General features: G+C 35.6%; 3 protein-coding genes across 6 annotated transcripts; 2 read left to right on the forward strand and 1 right to left on the reverse strand.

Moving 5' to 3' along the window:
• The first annotated feature begins 1,380 nt into the window (after positions 1 to 1,380).
• On the forward strand, positions 1,381 to 15,002 carry LOC138184465 (uncharacterized). 2 transcript variants are annotated; one of them, XM_069122462.1, is made up of 8 exons: positions 1,381 to 2,011; positions 2,314 to 2,781; positions 6,373 to 6,659; positions 11,658 to 11,880; positions 12,221 to 12,951; positions 13,396 to 13,597; positions 13,675 to 13,893; positions 14,244 to 15,002. In XM_069122462.1, exons 4-8 carry the CDS (start codon positions 11,695 to 11,697, stop codon positions 14,322 to 14,324), a joined length of 1,419 nt encoding a protein of 472 aa, XP_068978563.1. In that variant the 5' UTR covers positions 1,381 to 2,011; positions 2,314 to 2,781; positions 6,373 to 6,659; positions 11,658 to 11,694; the 3' UTR covers positions 14,325 to 15,002. The 2 variants fall into 2 exon arrangements, with proteins under 2 accessions (XP_068978563.1, XP_068978565.1); XM_069122464.1 differs by lacking the exons at positions 1,381 to 2,011; positions 2,314 to 2,781; positions 6,373 to 6,659 and adding an exon at positions 11,314 to 11,540.
• Positions 14,988 to 16,529, reverse strand: LOC138184473 (ADP-ribosylation factor-like protein 3). The gene is made up of 5 exons (XM_069122478.1): positions 16,445 to 16,529; positions 15,882 to 16,010; positions 15,680 to 15,811; positions 15,162 to 15,398; positions 14,988 to 15,077 (listed from the first exon to the last, which is right to left on the reverse strand). The coding sequence occupies exons 1-5, from the start codon at positions 16,445 to 16,447 to the stop codon at positions 15,036 to 15,038; spliced, it is 543 nt and encodes a 180-aa protein (XP_068978579.1). The 5' UTR covers positions 16,448 to 16,529; the 3' UTR covers positions 14,988 to 15,035.
• Positions 16,117 to 18,641, forward strand: LOC138184469 (RCC1 domain-containing protein 1). 3 transcript variants are annotated; one of them, XM_069122469.1, is made up of 7 exons: positions 16,117 to 16,203; positions 16,749 to 17,003; positions 17,071 to 17,261; positions 17,551 to 17,680; positions 17,754 to 17,880; positions 18,154 to 18,328; positions 18,409 to 18,641. In XM_069122469.1, the coding sequence occupies exons 2-7, from the start codon at positions 16,753 to 16,755 to the stop codon at positions 18,576 to 18,578; spliced, it is 1,044 nt and encodes a 347-aa protein (XP_068978570.1). In that variant the 5' UTR covers positions 16,117 to 16,203; positions 16,749 to 16,752; the 3' UTR covers positions 18,579 to 18,641. The 3 variants fall into 3 exon arrangements, with proteins under 3 accessions (XP_068978570.1, XP_068978572.1, XP_068978571.1); XM_069122471.1 differs by having other exon boundaries at positions 18,154 to 18,319; XM_069122470.1 differs by lacking the exon at positions 16,117 to 16,203 and adding an exon at positions 16,475 to 16,605.
• Positions 18,642 to 18,659: the final 18 nt, after the last annotated feature.

Below are 18,659 nucleotides of genomic sequence, written 5' to 3' on the forward strand. Positions count from 1 at the left end.
CGTAAAATTATTGAAGTAACAGAACGTGGAGCGGATCAATTTGGCTTCTAGAAATTTCATTTAACACGTTTGGATAAAAGTAAGTGGATAAGTAGGAGGAGTAGTTGTCACCGTAGTTTCGTTAAATACGACTTGTTATTTCCTGTTATTTCCTGAATAATCTATGTACTATAACGATATGAAATAAGAAGGATATAAGTGCACAACATTAAAACTAGTTCCATTTGCTTGCCCGCTTACTTTGTTCCCGATTCTATATAGTTGGTAGCTAACGTGTCAACTTCGAAACAAAATCACAAAAATTTCATACCAGAAGTAGAATCGCGATTATAGCACGTATAGCGGAGAAGACATCGTACACTTGAAGAGGCCAGGTTCCTACAGGCCACGACATGATCTTCAACGGAGCCATCGCGTAAGCGAAATCTTCATCCGACGACTCTTTCATCCTTACAAAATGAGGATCGACAAGTAATTCCACGCAATCGTGAATATCTTCCCTTTCTTTCTTCCAACATACTAACAAATTGTATATCTATTTTCGGTTTATCTTTTATTCTGCTATAATCGCCCAATTGTGTCTGCTGTCCAATTGATTACCATTTCTACTTCAACTGCACATTTGCAAGAAAATTCAAGTGGTTACTTCATAGATAAATACTTTATTGCCACGCTTCTACGCGGGTAATACCGCGTTTTCTTTTGTTCGGCATCATCTGTTTCGAAAATTGGTCTGTGTCTTCAAAGAATATTCAATTTTTATTATAAATTATCAGGCTACGGTTGCAACGGTATGTAAGTAAACGCGAAGAAGGAAGATCTATTTTCTTATAGCAAGCAAATACCCTTTCTTGTAAGTAATGTGGGAAAACTGAAACGTCTTACTTATGATCGATGCAATAGATTATATTGAACGCAAGCAAAGACTGTGATCGTAATTGCGTGATCTCGAAATGGCTCTAAACTGACTTATTTATTCGCATACATTGATCGAAAACGTTGTGCACTCGTGTTTAAGAGATTATAGTATGCTTCATACGTAGATATGTTCGTGAAAGTCTTGCGTAAGAGAATATTTCGCTGCTGTTTCTGCAGAGCAGCAGTAATATCGTCTTTGTTACGCTGGGGATTACAAAGAGTAGCTCCCACTAGACATAGGAAAGAACAGTACGAGTGTTGGAAAAAATGGCCCGAAAGTCGGCTAGATCAGAAAATCGGTGAAGCAATACTAACATTGAATGAAATTAATTTTTGTTGAATAAAATTTTTATCAAAGTAATTACGACGTTTTTCTAGTTGAAATAAAAACAAACGATATAACTTGCGGCATATGTGCTTATTTAGTGAACTTAACTTATGTTCTTTCATCTGTCACATGTGTGTGAAAGTGATTTAAACTATATCGTATTCGATCTTATTTTAAATAGAGTAATATCGCAAATATATTAGTAAAACATAAGTTTGGAAAAGAACACAAATAAAAAAGTTTCATCGTTAAATTAATTGCGCTTCATGGATCACTTTACAGTATTCAGCCCTCGAACTTCACGATGTGTTTAAAGGGAACATTAGATCCCCATACGGAAAACTCCCACCAGTGCCGTGGTGGGGATGACAACCGAGTGCAGAACGAGGGAGTCTGGGAGTCTTGTCGTGTGCTTGGTGCCGTACGGGAATTCACTGCATATATACGTAGCACTTGCAACCAATGGTTTCTACGTATCCATCATTACCCTCAAAATGGACAAATAAGAATCTCACGTCTTCGGTATTTCTTTGAAAGTGAATGGGTTCATCAGGAGGAATTGCTGTCACGTGGATCGTTAAGTCTCCACGGTTGATTATTAGTGCCACGTGCTCGAGGTTGATACTAGGACGTGATACTAGAAGTGTAGACGGCTTACGCGATGCCTGTATCGAGATCCAGAGGATGAGACTCGACAGCATCGGCTGCGTAGACGTAAAGGTACAATTGTATAAGTAACGTCAGCATCAGGGCGAAGCTTTCAAGGTAACATGCTAATTATACCTGTCTCTGTTTTTACATGATTTTGAGTTGGCACAATTTAGAAAGAAGAAATCATTTAAACATTTAACAGTAGAAACTGAATGTTGTTCAAAGTGATCAATTTGCGATTTTTCATAATTTATTAGATTTTGAAATTTGAATGTATCTTTTGCACAATGTATGGATGAAAACATGTCTTTTGAATTATATATCCTCGATTTATATTTTAACCGTTCGCATTTCTAATGTTAATAATAAACGGAATGATCATGTATAGTACTCTAAATTTCCTATCGTTATCACAGGTATTTCACATCAGTTAATGAAAACGAAAACAGAGGAAAGGATGTAGAAATGATATATTTTTACCTTCGACGCAAATCAACGAGGCGCTCATCAGTAGTTGCACCAATATGATTATATTGAGCATTTGTTCGAGGTTATTGCCCGGTACCAGGGCTGATAATGTCGTTCCACGGAAAGTCGGATTTTCTTCTAACAGCTAAACCCCTCGAAGTTAATCGACTTAATAAAATTCGTCTTGATAATCTCGAATTGACCACAGAGGTGCATCATTAAGCCAAAGAGTGATCCATCGTTGATGCAGTGAACGATTACGTTGACGAGAATGTAAATCGCTTGCAATGCCAATACGCAGAGGTGATGGAGCAAAGACAGTGGACGCAAACTCGCTTGCCAGAAAATAGTTCAATTTTTTGGGACTATTTAGATTTACTGGTGAGTTCACCGAGTTTTGGAACATACGAAGATAGGTAAGGCACGTCATAGTTAAAATGTTAGAAAACGTTTTACATGGAAAAGTAACCTTTACCTTGAATTGTTATATTTATTTTATACAATGTACTTTTACATTCAAAACATGTATATCAGAATTATATATACTGCCGTAAATATGTAGGCGGTAGCTGATATTTAGTATAAATTGTATCATTTTCATTGCATTTATTTTCTAAATATTTTATCAGCCAACTCAGTTGTATTATAAATATTTTACGTAAAACACGTACATGGTGTAAGACACTAAATGGATGAAAATTTGCTATATGTTAATTTGTTATGTACTGTTGTTTATTGGTTATTTGTTAATAGATGTAACGAGTTGGTGTCCTAATACGATCGTATTTATATAGACTGCACATAATCTGAACAAATAAAAATATAAAAACATCCAATGTATTTCTCATAACGTTTGGGGAATAAAACAAATCTATTTCTATATGTGAATTCTTATAATGAATTCTATATGTGAGTTTGCATTAATCGAATCTTGAAGTACTTTGGAACGGCAAGGATCAGACTTGGACTGTCAAAGACAATCCGGAGACATAAAACCAAGATACGGCATTATTAAGTAACGATTCGTTCTTTTCAAAAATATTCGATCATAACATCGCTATGATAAGAATTATTAAGAACTGATCAGCTCTTTAGAATTGAATTTATGTTATCATGAGCGTGTTTCGAATTCCGGCTCGTAACCGGAAAATTCGACGATTCTTTACCAGGTTTGGACAAATTTTATTTGAAATAAAGATAAAAAAAAAACAGTTTAAAATAATGAAGTATTTTTGTTGTATGAACGATATAGGGAAAGTAATTTCGTTCTGCACAAAGTTCAAAGAAATCGTTTTCAAATAATTTTCTATCTTGGTTAACTTTCTTAAACAACATGACATGGTCTTTAATGCTAATATGGATTTGAAATATTATGTTTTGACTATATTCGAGTCGTAGGCAAGGCGGATGATTTACTTTACAAAGTAACGGCATTTGTTCTGAGAATTAACTTAATTTCAGTTACTTTTTTGCCACGTGGCATTGGCCCCGACGTGTTCGACCAAACGAGTTTCTGCTGTACAGTAGAACTCCGTTTATATAATTTTTATTTATTTGAACTAAATGTTAATCAATGGATGATTACAAAAACTTTTGCTAACTGAATCTATTCATTTAAATTCTTATGATATGAACGAAACAACTTAGGTAGTGAGTGAACTTCTAATCTATAAACTATTTTTACCCAACAAGTTCATATAAATGAAGTTTCACTGTATTTAAGTAATACCCAAGTCTGCATTTTACTAGCCTTTCAAACCCACTCGCGTCGGCATTACTAAAATCCATCGAACAAAGGAGGATCCATCTCTCGTAGGCCAAATACCAACTACTTCCAGCACCATCAGATTTTTCCGAAATCAGACTCTACTGTAAGGTTTGATACTCAATGACACTCCCCTACTTTCGTTGGCTTCGATGCAACGTACGATTTATCGTGGCGCGCACACGAAGGCAGCCAAGCTCGCTTGCTTGCATATCTTCTCTTCTTTCATCTATTATTCTCGCATACAATATTGAAGAGAGTCCGGTATAAATCAATATTTTCGTGCGAATAAAAATATACAGACATAATACGAAATTTGTAAAAGAGAGAGTGGAGCGTGCTGATGATGATTGTAACTTTAAGGCCTTTTCAAACTTGAATACTGTTAACAATAGACGAAGCAGCGAATAAAATTATAGACACGACACGTTGTGTTCTAGAAATAAAAAAGAATTAAAGAATAAAGATGATACGGCAAAGTGTTTTCTGACATCTGTCGTAGTGCTGAATGTTCAGGTTGCATAATAAACATGGTGCATCGTTTATGAGAGAACAAACGAGACAAAAGAGTAAGGGTATTTTCACATTATAGAGCGTAGAGTTTAGTGCATCATAGCATCAAATTGCATCATAGCGAAATTCCTGTGTTCCGCATCGAGCATCGGAGTTCATCGAGCAAAACGTAGATGAAAACAAGAATTCTGATCTCGTAACGGTGTTTCTCGAGCCTGGCAGCACGCGTGCGTAACTAAACGCCACGGTATTTTTTTAACGCAATCAGTGCCGGAAAGAAGTTACTTCGACAGCTGTTCGAGCGATTTATGGGTTACTTAACCATTTGATGTCCACGTTTTTTTTTCGAGTTCACGGGGAATATACAAGAAACAATAGTGCTAGCAAAACAATTTACATTAGGTTGTTCATTACCATGATCAAATAGGTATATTTCGAAGCAAAGTATCCGAACACTTATCAGAAAAAATATTACACAACGCATTACTATGTAAATTACGATATATTTATTAAAGAAATATATTTATATATTTATATATTTATATATTTACTAAAAAAATAATGTGCAGCACGAATAACCATTTTAGACATATAATAAATGCATTTGTTCATTTATTGTACATTGCGAGATTTGTTTCAAACTTTACCAGTACAACCATGATGATCGAATCTCATTACAGTATTAATGAAATTCCAAAATGTGAAGATATAACACACACAATATATTTATCAAATGTTTGCATAATATAATTTATAATATATATAATGTATGTAAATATACAGGGTAGTTGGTAACTGGTGGTACAAGCGGAAAGGGGGTGATTCTACGTGAAAAAAGAAGTCGAAAATATAGAATAAAAATTTTTCGTTTGAGGCTTTGTTTTCGAGAAAATCGACTTTGAATTTTCGCTCGGTACGCGTATAACGGATCTCACTGTAGATCGTTGTCTCGATGGAAAAATTAAAAAAAAAAAAATTTTTATTCTATATTTGCGACTTCTTTTTACGCGTAGAATCACCCCCTTTCCGCTTGTACCACCAGTTACCAACTATCCTGTATAGCTAAATGTATAGCTATGTCACTATGTTTCACGGGTGTTAAGCAGTTTAATATGGTCGAATGCCAAGAGACAGTGGTTATCGAAATCTTGGCAACTGGCCATAGAATTTCGAACCGGTTAGGTGAATCTTTGTCGTGAGTAGATGAGACTCGACCTTGGCACCTCGAATTCAACAGATTGTTGTGTGTTGTGTGTGACGTGTTCTCTAAATTCGTTTCGGGGTCAATGACTGGTTGCCAGCGAGGGCCACCGAAAGTGGCGATCCTACCCGCGATGCAAGCTGGTTTTATCGACCATCAACCTACATACAGGAAATATTTTTATAATTCTGGTAATTCTTCGAAATTCTACAGAAGGTTCGCATCTTTTCTGTTTCCACTTCAATACGTGTAGTTTGATATTTTGATATTCAAACTTGCTGGTTTATGATTGAAAATATGTGGAAGAACCGCACTAAGCAATTTTAAGAATCAACAATACAGATGAAGATTATAATGGTAAAACACGAGGTCAAAATAAAACAAAACAACAAAAATAGATTTCCCACCTTTTCTCCGTTTATAAGTAGTCTTCGTTTATTCAAATAAAAAATTAAAAAAAAAGTGCAGTACTCGAACTTTCGAACAAACAATAATTCAAGATTCTTTCATGCAAATTCGTATTTACAGCTGCATACACAGAACCTTCGGAGAATATTTGAGAATACATCAAAGATACAGAAGGTGGCAAGGAACTACAAACGATGCACGGTGTTATCGACTTCTCGCTCGCTGCTGAATGTACCTACCTGCTTGGGTAGGTAAGTACCGTTCGTCGAGCTACCTTCGACGGCAGTCACGCCACAACCTTCGTCGTGTCAGGTGCGCACGGAGATCAACGGGACTATCTTTGGTTATTCGCGAAGTCTCTCATTGCCGGCGTCAACGCAATTCTTCTCTGCATCGCTGGTGTCCAGGTAAATCCACATATTTGGAATCGACTCGAAAGTTCATCGACTTTCGTGTGTTTTTTCAGCAATTTTTGTTCGTGAAAAGAGTTTAAAATGTATCTAAAAATGTATGTGCAAAACTTGTTTCTTCGTTGGAATGCAAGAGCAAAAAATCAGAAAACAAAGCCTGAATTTCAAGTGAGTCTGAAGTTAGAAGATTCGTAGGAGAAGATGCATAGATCAATTTTGATGGAATTCGCGGCGTTTTCATTTTAATCCGATGTGATTAGATTTACGATGCGTAACGAATGGCGGTGTGCCAAGCTTCAATGATCATAACCATCGAAAACATAATTGAACACGCTCTAGTTGATCATAACTACCGTTGTTGCGCTTTTCCGAATTTTCATAACCTATTAAGTAGCTCGATTGTAATACCGTTTTCTTTGCTTCGTTTCCTCGTGGAACTTGTTGCGCGATTCTTATCGCTTTGAATTTCCTGTGTACGTTATTTCCACCGAAAATTCAAGGTTTCCCATTATACGAAACGATAGTTTATCGGTCGACTCGTAAACACAATGAAAAGTTGCATAATTCGTCGATTAATTAAAACAGAAACATGTTGCACTTTGACGAAACAATATTGATGGCAAATATACGTTGTGACCGATTTATTTTTAAAATAAAAGTTTATTTCAAGGAAACGTGTACGAGGAATAATCGTTTGACATAAATTTTCAAGAATTTCGTAACGATGTCGTAAATATTGCAAACAAGCAAATTATCGCTATCTACGATAAACATAACAGTGACATAACTTTGAGCAACTAGAATTTACATAAATGACAAATAGAAATACATCGCGTATAAACCAATTGTTTTTTCGTTTCAGTGTTTGCGAAGCCTTTTAAGATAAAGTTTATTTTTAAATAATAAAGGCAATAACACAATAGCGAATTAACACATCACATAATCAGGTCGCGTTTCTTTAATTCGTAAAGCAAAAATCTGCCTACTCCAATCTTACATCTTATTCCATCTTCTATATCTTGTACCTCAAATCTTACATTATGTATCCTTAGCATGTATCCTATAACCGATACTTCATTTTCCATACCTAATAAGGTAAGTACATTAAAAAATTGAATATTAATTGTATCCAATTGTATCAAATATTGTATCCACCGCTATTCACATATTCTATATCCTACATCCAACATCTAATATCCACTATACCATATCCATTATCCCAAGCCTCTTGTACAGTTCTTAATACCATCCCACATTCCATTTTTCATATAGCTTATATCACATCTTATATTCTATTAGTATTACTAACCTACGTCTTTCCATTCTATATCCCATATCTCATAATCCCATTCTCAGATTCTATATCTCATATAATACAATATACCAAAAAAATGTCTGTCATTCTTAGTTTCACAGTACATATATTCATCCCATATCTGACATTTCATGTTTTTCATTTCCTCTCTTGTTCCTCTCTAGTACTTGCAGCTAATATTTTTCACCTTAATATCCACAACACGTATCTACATTCCATAATTCATATTATATTTCCACCATCATTTTATAGCACATTTCCTGCATGCCCTGTTCTACATCCTATGTAGACATTTCTTTCCCTACATTTCAAGACAAACTAGTAATTTTCCCGAGCATATGTCCCATATATCTTACACATTTCCAAGCACATGTCCCATATCTATATCTAAATTTCTTACTCTTTATTTCATTTTCTAATTATTAAACTCTCCGCCGCATATTTAATATAAACAATCCAATAATTCCTATTTTATACCATTGCTCCATTCCATACAGAAGGCACAGATTACCCTATCCAAAATTACAATTCATTAAATCCTACATATACACCATCCAATATCAATATGCTACATCCAATGTTTCCCATCCCACACCGCTACACCATTCCTTAGCGCCGAAAACAGTACAAGAAATCGACTCTTCACTTCTTCGACACTTTCATTTCGTGGGATAGCGATTATCGTCTACGGAAGTGTCAATTTCTTGTGGGTCTTGTGGGAAATTTGTGGGATGTCACTTTCGTTTTGTGGGAAATTTGTGGGATGTCACTTTCGTTTTGTGGGAAATTTGTGGGATGTCACTTTCGTTTTGTGGGAAATTTGTGGGATGTCACTTTCGTTTTGTGGGAAATTTGTGGGATGTCACTTTCGTTTTGTGGGAAATTTGTGGGATGCCACTTTCGTTTGTGGGAAATTTGTGGGATGTCACTTTCGTTTGTGGGAAATTTGTGGGAAATTTGTGGGATGCCACTTTCGTTTTGTGGGATAACGGTTTTGATTTGTTGGAATTGGATGTCCTATTGAGGTTCAGTTGGTTATAATTCACGCTTTGTGGGAAACCTATTTTTTTCACTTAAATTGTATTTTTCAATTTTTTGGGGGAACTGACAATGTTGTACGAAATAAGAAATAGGAACTGAGTTTCGGATAATTGGTAGTATGATTTGAAATGTAGGGCGAAGGAAATAAAGTTTAGGCTCTGCAACGTAGAGCAGGAGATATGTGAGATATGGTTTAAGAAACATTGGATATAGTATGTGAGAGACAACATGTAGAAAATGTGCGATGAAATGAAAGACGTGGGAATATTCGGTATAAGATAGGGAATAGAGCTATATGCTGTGGAAACTGGATAGAAGATAGAAGGGAAAATAGGGAATATGAAATATTTGATATAGAATGGAGAGGTGAAGTTTTGGAAGTAAGATGAAAGATACCGGTTAGGAATACTAGTTATGACGTATAGGATGTGAGATAAGGAATATGAAGGATAAAATATGGAATAGAAATGTGAACTATGGAATAGGCTTGGGATAATGGATATAATGGGATGTTACTCTTTTTAAATTACGTTTTAACGTATTATTCTTTATTTTCAAAAGGATTGAACTCGTAAATATTTTTCTTTAAATGAAACCTGCGTCACGCTTATAACAACGGGGCTGGAAAATTTGCACGCCTGGAAAGCCAGAGGCACGGAAAACGATATATGGTTTAAATGGATCGCACGGGATGGTAAATTGTACTGAACGAGTATAGAAAAATACTCTGACCGTGTCTAACAAGCTCTTTTAATTACGCAGTAAAATGTCGGTTACGTCTATACGTATTTATATGTATGGATGCTTGAATGCCTAATAAGTGCTTATTCTTATCCTCTTGCCTTCTGCTGGTTTGCATCTTGACAGAGCTGCGTCACCTATCCGAGAACGGTACGCGTTGTTGAACAAAATCATTAATAATACACGAATTGTACCGTTATCCGGTTGACTCTTTGCTCGGAACGCTTATTCGAGCAGAGAAGACTGAACAGAGAAGAAGAAAAATACAAGAAGGGAATAGAAAGGACGCGTAACACGATGTGCTGGAACATCGCGAGATCGTGGTTCCCCGAACCTGGAAATGATGTCGATGTCCGGATGACCTTGGAAACTAACCACGAACCGAGAGTTCTCCTCGCTTTCCCTCTCGTCCGCGCGAGAACGATCTGCATTCTGCACTTTCTGTGTTCACGATCGAAATCGATAAATAAGCTTGCCTCACGCGAAACATGCTGGCTAATTGTAAGAAACACTTTCCTGGACGATTTCACCGCGTTACACTCTGATTCAGAATGTTTTTCGATCATCTTGATGCTCCATTGTCTTTCTCTTTAAGGTTCGAAGCTCGATTTTTCACGGTGAATCAGAGAAGAAATTTGTTTAAAGAAAGAAAGAAGTCCGTTTTCAATTTCGGTGCCGAATGCGAGAAATGTGAATCAATTGACGGTCGTTCGATTGACGCGTTGAGTTCGGCGCGTTGGAGGAACGATGAGTAACAGTCTGTACCGTTAGCCCGAATCGTTTCTCCAACTGGAGAATGTCAATTTCATGCGGTTTACGGTACTCAAATTGCGCGTTAGAATACAACGCTTCGATTGTTGGTCAGTTCCTTTTCAATCACGATCGTCCTTCGGCTATTTACTTCTGACAGACATTGATCTACTGTTCTCTCCGGGTCTGTATGATCCGAGATAGATGATTTATTTCGATAGATATTATTAGAATGTAGATAACTTTTAAATATTTGATCCGAATATTTAATATAATTTTTCTACCTTCTGTGTATTTCGCGCATTTTCTAAATAAAGTACTCGAGAAAGGAATATATCTGGAGAGATACAAACGCGACGAAGTGAAGGGAGCAATAGAGTCAAGTCGTGCCTTAAAGGACTATGTATCTTGCGAAACTCGATGACGAACTAGATATGATTCTGTCAGTAGCCAGATTGATCAACTCCGTTTTCTAGATACTCAATTTCATTAATCAAGTGCATATCGCTGTTCGATGCTGTTCCATGATTACTGTTAAACTTCTCAAAGAACAACTTCTATTGTTGGGTTATTTTTGTGCGGCTCATATAGCGACTCTCTTATTCGTAAGCAATCGAGAAACGCAACCGATGTAGACTAGGAAAAGGTTAATTTTCTTACATCACAAAGATTGTTAAGATTGCTATTTCGACATTACATTATTATTTCAAATCGCACGATAATTCTCGAATTTTTTGGAGTAACGTAAGTTTTCGTAGATTTCCTGATATACTTAAAAACACGATATATACATACATACCTAGGAGAAACGCTACTTTGGGAGATTCTAGGAAGACTTATGACATGGCAATCGAATAAGGGACAACGTTCAACTGATCGTTGGTCGGATAGCATTCCACGTGCAACGGTATTCAAGTGTCCACGAGCCGAAACGTTTCCGGTGTATTACTCACGCTTAAAATCCTGCCGACGACCTGGATACAGGCGCGGCATCCTAAAATAACTCGACCACGATCAAGATCCGGTTGAAGGTGAACGACTTTTCCATGTTCGTCGTGCTGTAGGACCGAGAATCAGATTCCAGAAATGTGAAAGAGGGACATGTTACGTTAATCTGTCGCTTCGTTAACAAATCTATATTCTTGCAGAAACAAAAGACGGACAAAAGAGAAACAATAAGGAAACATGTGGTTGCCGAGGACGTGCATCCTGTTGGTTCTGCTGGCTTCGGCGAAATGCGAAAAACACGAAGAGGAGGATACTTCAACCGTGTTTCTCGAGGCTGCCAAATCCTTCTTCTCGAATAAGGACAATATTAATGGTCTACAAGGATTGGCAAGAGCGTTCTTGCAACCGGATGGCAGAAAAGAGGTAGGATGGCACTTGGAGTATAGTTGTTTCCACTCGAGAATTATTTCAACATCCGTTTCTATCGTTCGTATCCGATAGGGATACCACAAATAATATAGTATGCATAGAAATATGTTTCAATATACTACAAACACTTTGATATTTGCTAATTTATGTGCCACGAAATTGTAGGAAATTAATTTAAAAATCTATGACATACGTAGAATGTGTAAAAAAATTAGCTTATTGGTTGCATATAGCACAATTACTAAAATACGAACAATTAATTATACGGATCATTACTTTTGCAAATGTTCATATGTTAAAAATCGTAGTAATTGTATAGAATTCTATCGAACAGGTCAGCAACGCGTTCGACGGAAAGTCCAACCTAGACGGTATCGGTCAAATCGTATCTGGCATAGGAAGTTTATTCTCCGGGAATGGAAACAGCCAGGGAATCGATTTCTCCATGATTGGCTCGGTTCTCGATGGTGTAATGAATTCTGATAAAGGTACCAAAAGAACAGCTAGGAGCGTGGAAACAAATCAAGAGCATGGAATCGATCTGGAAAACATCGTGAACGTGGGAAGCATGTTGATGGGTCAACGTGGCAATTCCGAGTTATTGATGGGGTTGATACCGATGCTGCTGTCGAATCTTGGCGGCGAAAGCAACGAAGTTGACAGTGCACCTAATAATATACACGATCACTCTGGACATTCTTGGTACATGCCACCGATCCTTGAAAATTTGCACGTAATGTGGGACCACTTCAGCAACTCGGAACTGGGTCAAACATTATGGAAGAAAAGTGGCCTGGCGCAATTTGTCGGCCAAATGTCAGACTCCGAGGGACGTATTCAGTACGAAAAATTGCTGGATAGTTTCGAGAACCCAGGCCTGCGTCGCAGATGGATACGATCGCTGACGAATTATATCGGAGAGTGGATTTCCCATATCTCTGATCCGCAAATTCAACAGCGCTACTTGAATACTGTTCAGTTCGTGGGAAATAGTTTCTTGAAGTCTCAGGGATTTCCAAAATCGGCCATGTTCGATTCGATGAGACCGGCAGAAAGTCTTTCTAGGTACTATCGCCACTGCTATAGTTATGCGCTTATCTGCTATAGTTATGTCTTAGTTATGCTATCTATCATGCTATAGTTAACATTTAATCTCTTCGCTGTTTTTAAAATGCCGATGTATTGCGATAACAGTGCAATCAAATTCTGGAAATAGTTTCCTTATGTGAACTTAGTGTATCGATATTTATTCATTGATAGTAGAATATATGTACATATACTTCTCGTGTAGTAGATTTTAAACCAAGAAATTCATATTATACATAAAACACATAAATAATACATAATTACCTAAATAAATATTTGACCATGTATCGTCGCAACAGTTACGAACGAACAGTATGTAGAACATTTTAATTGGCAGTTTTCTGAATGGTTAATCAGTTAGAAATCAATAAAATAGAGCTTATTTTGTGATTTCCATTTCATAGCGTAATTATATTTCGACAGATTAGTGAACGCAGTGGGAAAGAGGTACTTAGGGATGAAAATCGACAGTTCGCAGTATATCAAACCAGCTGTGTCGTACATCAAGGAGTTGATCGCCCTGGCTTCGGAAAAAGGATTCATCATGTCTCGAGTGAACGCCAGAGGAATCAGCAACAAGCTCAGTGATATGATCAACAACGACATTATTAATCCAATGTTACAGGTAACAAATGAAACACAATATATAATTGAATCTGTTCTATTATAGAATCGTGTGTTAAATTAAGAATCAATTTGCAGTCTTATCGAGCGTACAAGTGGGCAATTAAAATGCCGCAATGCGCCAGTCAAATCTTGTGCACAATCAATGAAAGGAACGAACAAGATACGGAGCAGCCTCGTTTAAGAAGTACCTTATTGAAAGCGACGAGTTTTCCTGCTGCTTGGGCTGTCAGTTATAAATTAGGGACCAATTTCTGGGCCCTGTATGGAGCTATCATGGAACATGATAAGTGTACTGTAAGTGAAATGTCTTGACAAAGTTAATACAGAAGAGAATAGAGATATGAGATAGGGTAGAATATCTACTATCAGTGCTATTATCAAAAATTAACGATTGTGAAAAATTTGTTTGATTAGTTTCAATCCGAGATAATGATGATTGGTAACTAACAAATATTTAATCATCTATTATTATTATAGGATAATTCACTGTCGTTTGTTGAAATTATTATTGTCAGATATTTTGATTCGAATCTACTCTAAAACTTCATAGGTTAAAAAATAAAATAAGTATCTCATATTTCTCTCTCTCTCTCTCTCTTTCTACATGTTAAGAACTATGCTAATGTATTTTCTTCAATTCTCAGCAAAAATATCCAGCTGACTGCACAGATTTCCATGAAGAGGAGATACGAATTAAAACAGAGAACATTCACAGTGAACTTTAATATCTAATTAAGTGTACCTTGTGAGAGACATTCGCGATTTTTAAAGTCAATTTCACGAATACACAGCCGTACCGTATGGCTGTTATTCCATGCGTAGTATATAAGATTATTAAGCGTTAGGGAATAAAGGAAGAGAAAGCTGAATCATTGGAAAAGTTCAAAAACGTTTTAGTGTACATAGAAACACAGTTGAGAAAGGAGTCGTCGAATAAGTAGATTTTTAATGTTACGAATTTTTTATTTATCTCGAATCTCACGCGAGGAATATTGACTTTTTTCATGTACATTGTGTGATTCTTTTACTTCCACGGTGCTAAATATTTTTCGGACAAGTGTCGTGAAATCAACAGTGGTCAATTATAAGAGCACCAGTTTATAATTATTTGTATGCATCTTCTTTTTGATTCGTTATTATATTTATTTCTTTCTTTAATGGAATCTCTAAGAATTCTATTTCATAAGAAGAGCACTTGTGAGAAGGTACGTATTATAATATAGATATATTCTTTGGGACGTCGTAATTCTGAGCTTACGAAAGCTCCTTCCATGAAGGCCGGAAGTTGAATGACTAGATCTATTCGATCGTGTTCATGCGTTTGCGTTGTTTGCAACAGCTTCTGTAAATATTAGGTAAAAGCCAAATAAAACGTATGTTGGATGTACGAGGTATGTCGTAAATCGTTGCGGTTTGTTGTTATTCTTTTACCAGCATTACTTCCTTTTGATGTTCTTGCATGCCCATTCAAGACCCTCCTAAAAAATTACAAAATCGCGTTACGACTTTGATAAAATGCAGTCCAGGACATTTAAGCTTGCTGCGTTAAAAAGTTTTTGCACCTTGACTCCTTTTCCTTCGGTCGCGATGCATGATTGTATCTGCCAGTCACGATCCTTGATATTGTGCAATCCAAGACCTTCGGCGATTTCGGCTGCTGTGACAGCTTGTCCAAGATCTTGTTTATTTGCATAAACCAATAAAGGAACAGCTTTTAATTTCTCTTCCAATAAAAGTTCTGACAACTCTTGACCTGTTTCTTCTAGTCTCTTAACGTCGGCACTGTCCACGACATATATCTTTGCGGAAGAAAAAGAGAATGCAAAAAACTTAATGTTGAATCAGAAATTATTCGAGATACCATTTCACAAAACATTCGTTCAAACGTAAAACATCGAATAAAATAAAAAATTATTTCCTTCGATGATTAAATAATGAAATAAATCGAAGAAAAATCAGTTACATATTCGAATAAACTACCTATACAATAATTTCGATATAACATCTAACTAAATAGGGTAACTTATGTATCATTTTTAAAATATTTTGTGATAGTGATTGAATAACTGAAATAACTTACTAAAACATCCGTATTTTCAAAGTAATTTCGCCAATAGGGACGAATTTTTCGAGCACCTCCAATATCCCAAACGTTCAATTTGAATCCTTCGCTTTGGACGCTCTTTATATTGAAGCCTTGTGTCGGTGTTACCTTTAAGAAACAGAAACTTACTATAACAAACAATCAAACTATAATATAAATTAATTGCAAAAAGAAATACCTGCGTAATATCTTCACTGGCCAAGGATTTTAAAATCGTTGTTTTTCCAGCATTATCCAATCCCAGAAGAAGCAATCGTAATTCTTTGTCTGGATTGGAACGCAATTTTCTCAAGATTGATAAAAGTCCCTGTTATTAAATACACAAAAATATGAAAACATTTTTTAACCTTGTTCAAGCAAAAATCTGTATGGTATTTAAATTTTTGAATTTAAAACGCGCGCCTATTAACGCAGCAGACGAAATCACTTCGCGATGGCATTGATGTTGTCGAAGGAAGTGTGTCAATCTGTCGTCAAAAATTTCAGAATTTTCTATAAATGTATGTTTGTTTATATGAGCGGAGTATAAAATAAGCAATAAATAGAGTTAAATAGCAAATTTTCATTCAGTGAAACGCATTGTGATAAAAGCTGTGACGTTTAAATTCAAGATTACAATTTTTAGGTTATGTTTCGTATATCTTGTCTATCTTGTGTGGAAAACAAATATCGTTTAAATAGTACGTAAAGGTGCATAGTAAGGTTGAGTGCATTAAAAATCAATTGTTTTCGGTTTATTACCATATTTCACCGTTGTTTATTAAATTGGAACAAAAAACGTGGCAGTAGTCGATCACGACACGTCAAGCGTTTGGTTATCGTCCCTCGAATTTATTGTGTTGTTTCTATCGTATCTAAGGAAACTGGTGGTATCTGCGTCACCTGACCAATAGTCTTTGACGGTATTTACATATGTAAAGACATAAATCAACAGATACATAATATTTAACTCTATTTTTATGTCAGCTTATCTTGTACTTGAATAAGTATTTAATAAATAAAACTTTCATATCTTTATATATAAAATCTTTATTTTGCTTTGTAGAGACATGCCATTTTATTATGCTGGTTTTAATACCAGTACATTGTTGTCTAACGATGGAGATATCAGCTTTATAACAGATTCATTTACTAAAGTATCGTTTCCTGGAATTACCGATTTTCAAATAGGTTGGAGTTACTTCCTCATTTGGAAAGGGAATGAGCTATACATTTCTAAAAAACTTGAGGAAAATAATAAAGATACAGGCACAGATACAAATATTCAACTAATACAACTACCAGAAAAGTCACTGGATAGGTATATTCTTGGATTTAAATAATTAAAAACATACAGACGTTTTAGTTCAACATTGATATTTTTATAGTTGCAAGCAAGCTGCAACTGGTAGGGATAATATAGTAATTTTATCTAATGATAATGAAGTATGGCTATATAAGATCTATGAGAATACTTGGAAGAAGATTATCAATTTTATTGGTGATAGCGACAATTCAGAAAAAGAGTATCCTATTAAAATAATACAAGGAGGATGCACTGTAGTCCTTACTAATTTAGGTAAACATTTGCAGCATTGAGTGCAAAAGTGAACTACACCAAATCTTTTTCTCAATATAAATTTATAAAATTAATTTATTCCAATAAGCTATTTTATTCATCATGGAGCGTATATTAATCATACAGAAGTGGAAGAATTAACTTTTTCGAAATGGAGGATATAACGAAATTAACTAGAAAGCAAATTATCCAGTTTATTTAGTATTGGTGTTAGCCCATTTTTGCCATATTTTAGATTCTAAATATTTCAAATACTATAGTTTATGCACATATCTAAAACGTGATTTAGGTCGAGCTTTTAATGTGCCTATTCTGATTGATATACCAAAGAGGGTTCGATTCATAGACATTGCTGGTGGATTTGACCACACCATCTTGTTAGCAGAGAATGGTGACATTTACTCAATGGGAATGGGAACGTATGTACTCGATCATGTATTATTTCATAAATCAATACAGTCAAAGTAAAATGGACTGATTCGTACGAAATAGGCGTGGCCAATTAGGACACAATGATTTAGAGGACTGCGATAATCCAAGAATCGTTGACGCTTTAGCAGGCATTAAAGTAACGCAAATATCAGCCGCGGGTTGGCATACTGCCGCAGTAACTGATCAAGTAAATAAATATTTAAACTGCGAATATTTATGCAATCTTGAAAAATTAAACAGAATCCATATAATGTGCAAAAACACATAATATATTTAAAGTAAGATTACTTATTATAATATTTAATAGACGAAACAAATTTCTATTTAAGTTCCATTTCCTTAGTTACGTTCATGAAAATATAGGGTTGTATAAACATTCGTAGTTTATAAATATTTTTCGTACTACTAGAACAAACTAAATCGATGAACATAGTTGGCAATAGTTATTTTTAAACCACAGGGTGACTTATATATGTGGGGATGGAACACAAATGGAGAATTAGGGCTGACAAAGCAAGAGACCAAAGTAATTGCTACACCCACGTTAGTAGATTTCACAAACGATCAAGACGAGAATATAGAAGTTTCTGTGAAAAAAGTTCAATGTGGAAATACTTTCACCATTTGTATGACGGGTATATTTAAAGACAAAAAGAAAGAAAAGATATCGTTATTTCAGAAAAAAATGCATTGCAGAAATTTACTTTTCCAACAGATGATGGAACGCTTTGGGGATGTGGATGCAACAAATACGGACAATTAGGGCAATCCCCGGAAAAACTTTCGAGTTCTTCAAAATTTATTAAACTCGACGTTCCTTTACGTCCGGAAAGTATTAAAGATTTCAAGTGTTATGAATGGGGTACAGTCCTCGTAACAGACTGATATTGTAACTTCGTCCAATGGCTAGTTTCACAAAGGAAAAATAAAGAGGATGTTTTCCAAATATTTGCGTGTTCGGTTATT

Source organism: Bombus flavifrons, chromosome 10 (assembly GCF_040668555.2).
Source record: "Bombus flavifrons isolate JBK064 chromosome 10, iyBomFlav1_principal, whole genome shotgun sequence".
Taxonomy (NCBI): domain Eukaryota; kingdom Metazoa; phylum Arthropoda; class Insecta; order Hymenoptera; family Apidae; genus Bombus; species Bombus flavifrons.

What these genes read in the sequence shown, in the direction of transcription:
- LOC138184465 (XM_069122462.1), top strand. Translation starts at nt 11,695, where the DNA reads ATGTGGTTGCCGAGGACGTGCATCCTGTTGGTTCTGCTGGCTTCGGCG. An exon ending in CCGGCAGAAAGTCTTTCTAG is followed by an intron (nt 12,952 to 13,395) that starts GTACTATCGCCA and finishes ATATTTCGACAG; the next exon opens with ATTAGTGAACGCAGTGGGAA. An exon ending in TTATTAATCCAATGTTACAG is followed by an intron (nt 13,598 to 13,674) that starts GTAACAAATGAA and finishes ATCAATTTGCAG; the next exon opens with TCTTATCGAGCGTACAAGTG.
- LOC138184473 (XM_069122478.1), bottom strand. An exon ending in CCAGTGAAGATATTACGCAG is followed by an intron (nt 15,812 to 15,881) that starts GTATTTCTTTTT and finishes TGTTTCTTAAAG; the next exon opens with GTAACACCGACACAAGGCTT. An exon ending in CCGAAGGAAAAGGAGTCAAG is followed by an intron (nt 15,078 to 15,161) that starts GTGCAAAAACTT and finishes GTAATTTTTTAG; the next exon opens with GAGGGTCTTGAATGGGCATG.
- LOC138184469 (XM_069122469.1), top strand. Translation starts at nt 16,753, where the DNA reads ATGCCATTTTATTATGCTGGTTTTAATACCAGTACATTGTTGTCTAAC. An exon ending in CCAGAAAAGTCACTGGATAG is followed by an intron (nt 17,004 to 17,070) that starts GTATATTCTTGG and finishes ATATTTTTATAG; the next exon opens with TTGCAAGCAAGCTGCAACTG. An exon ending in TACTCAATGGGAATGGGAAC is followed by an intron (nt 17,681 to 17,753) that starts GTATGTACTCGA and finishes CGTACGAAATAG; the next exon opens with GCGTGGCCAATTAGGACACA.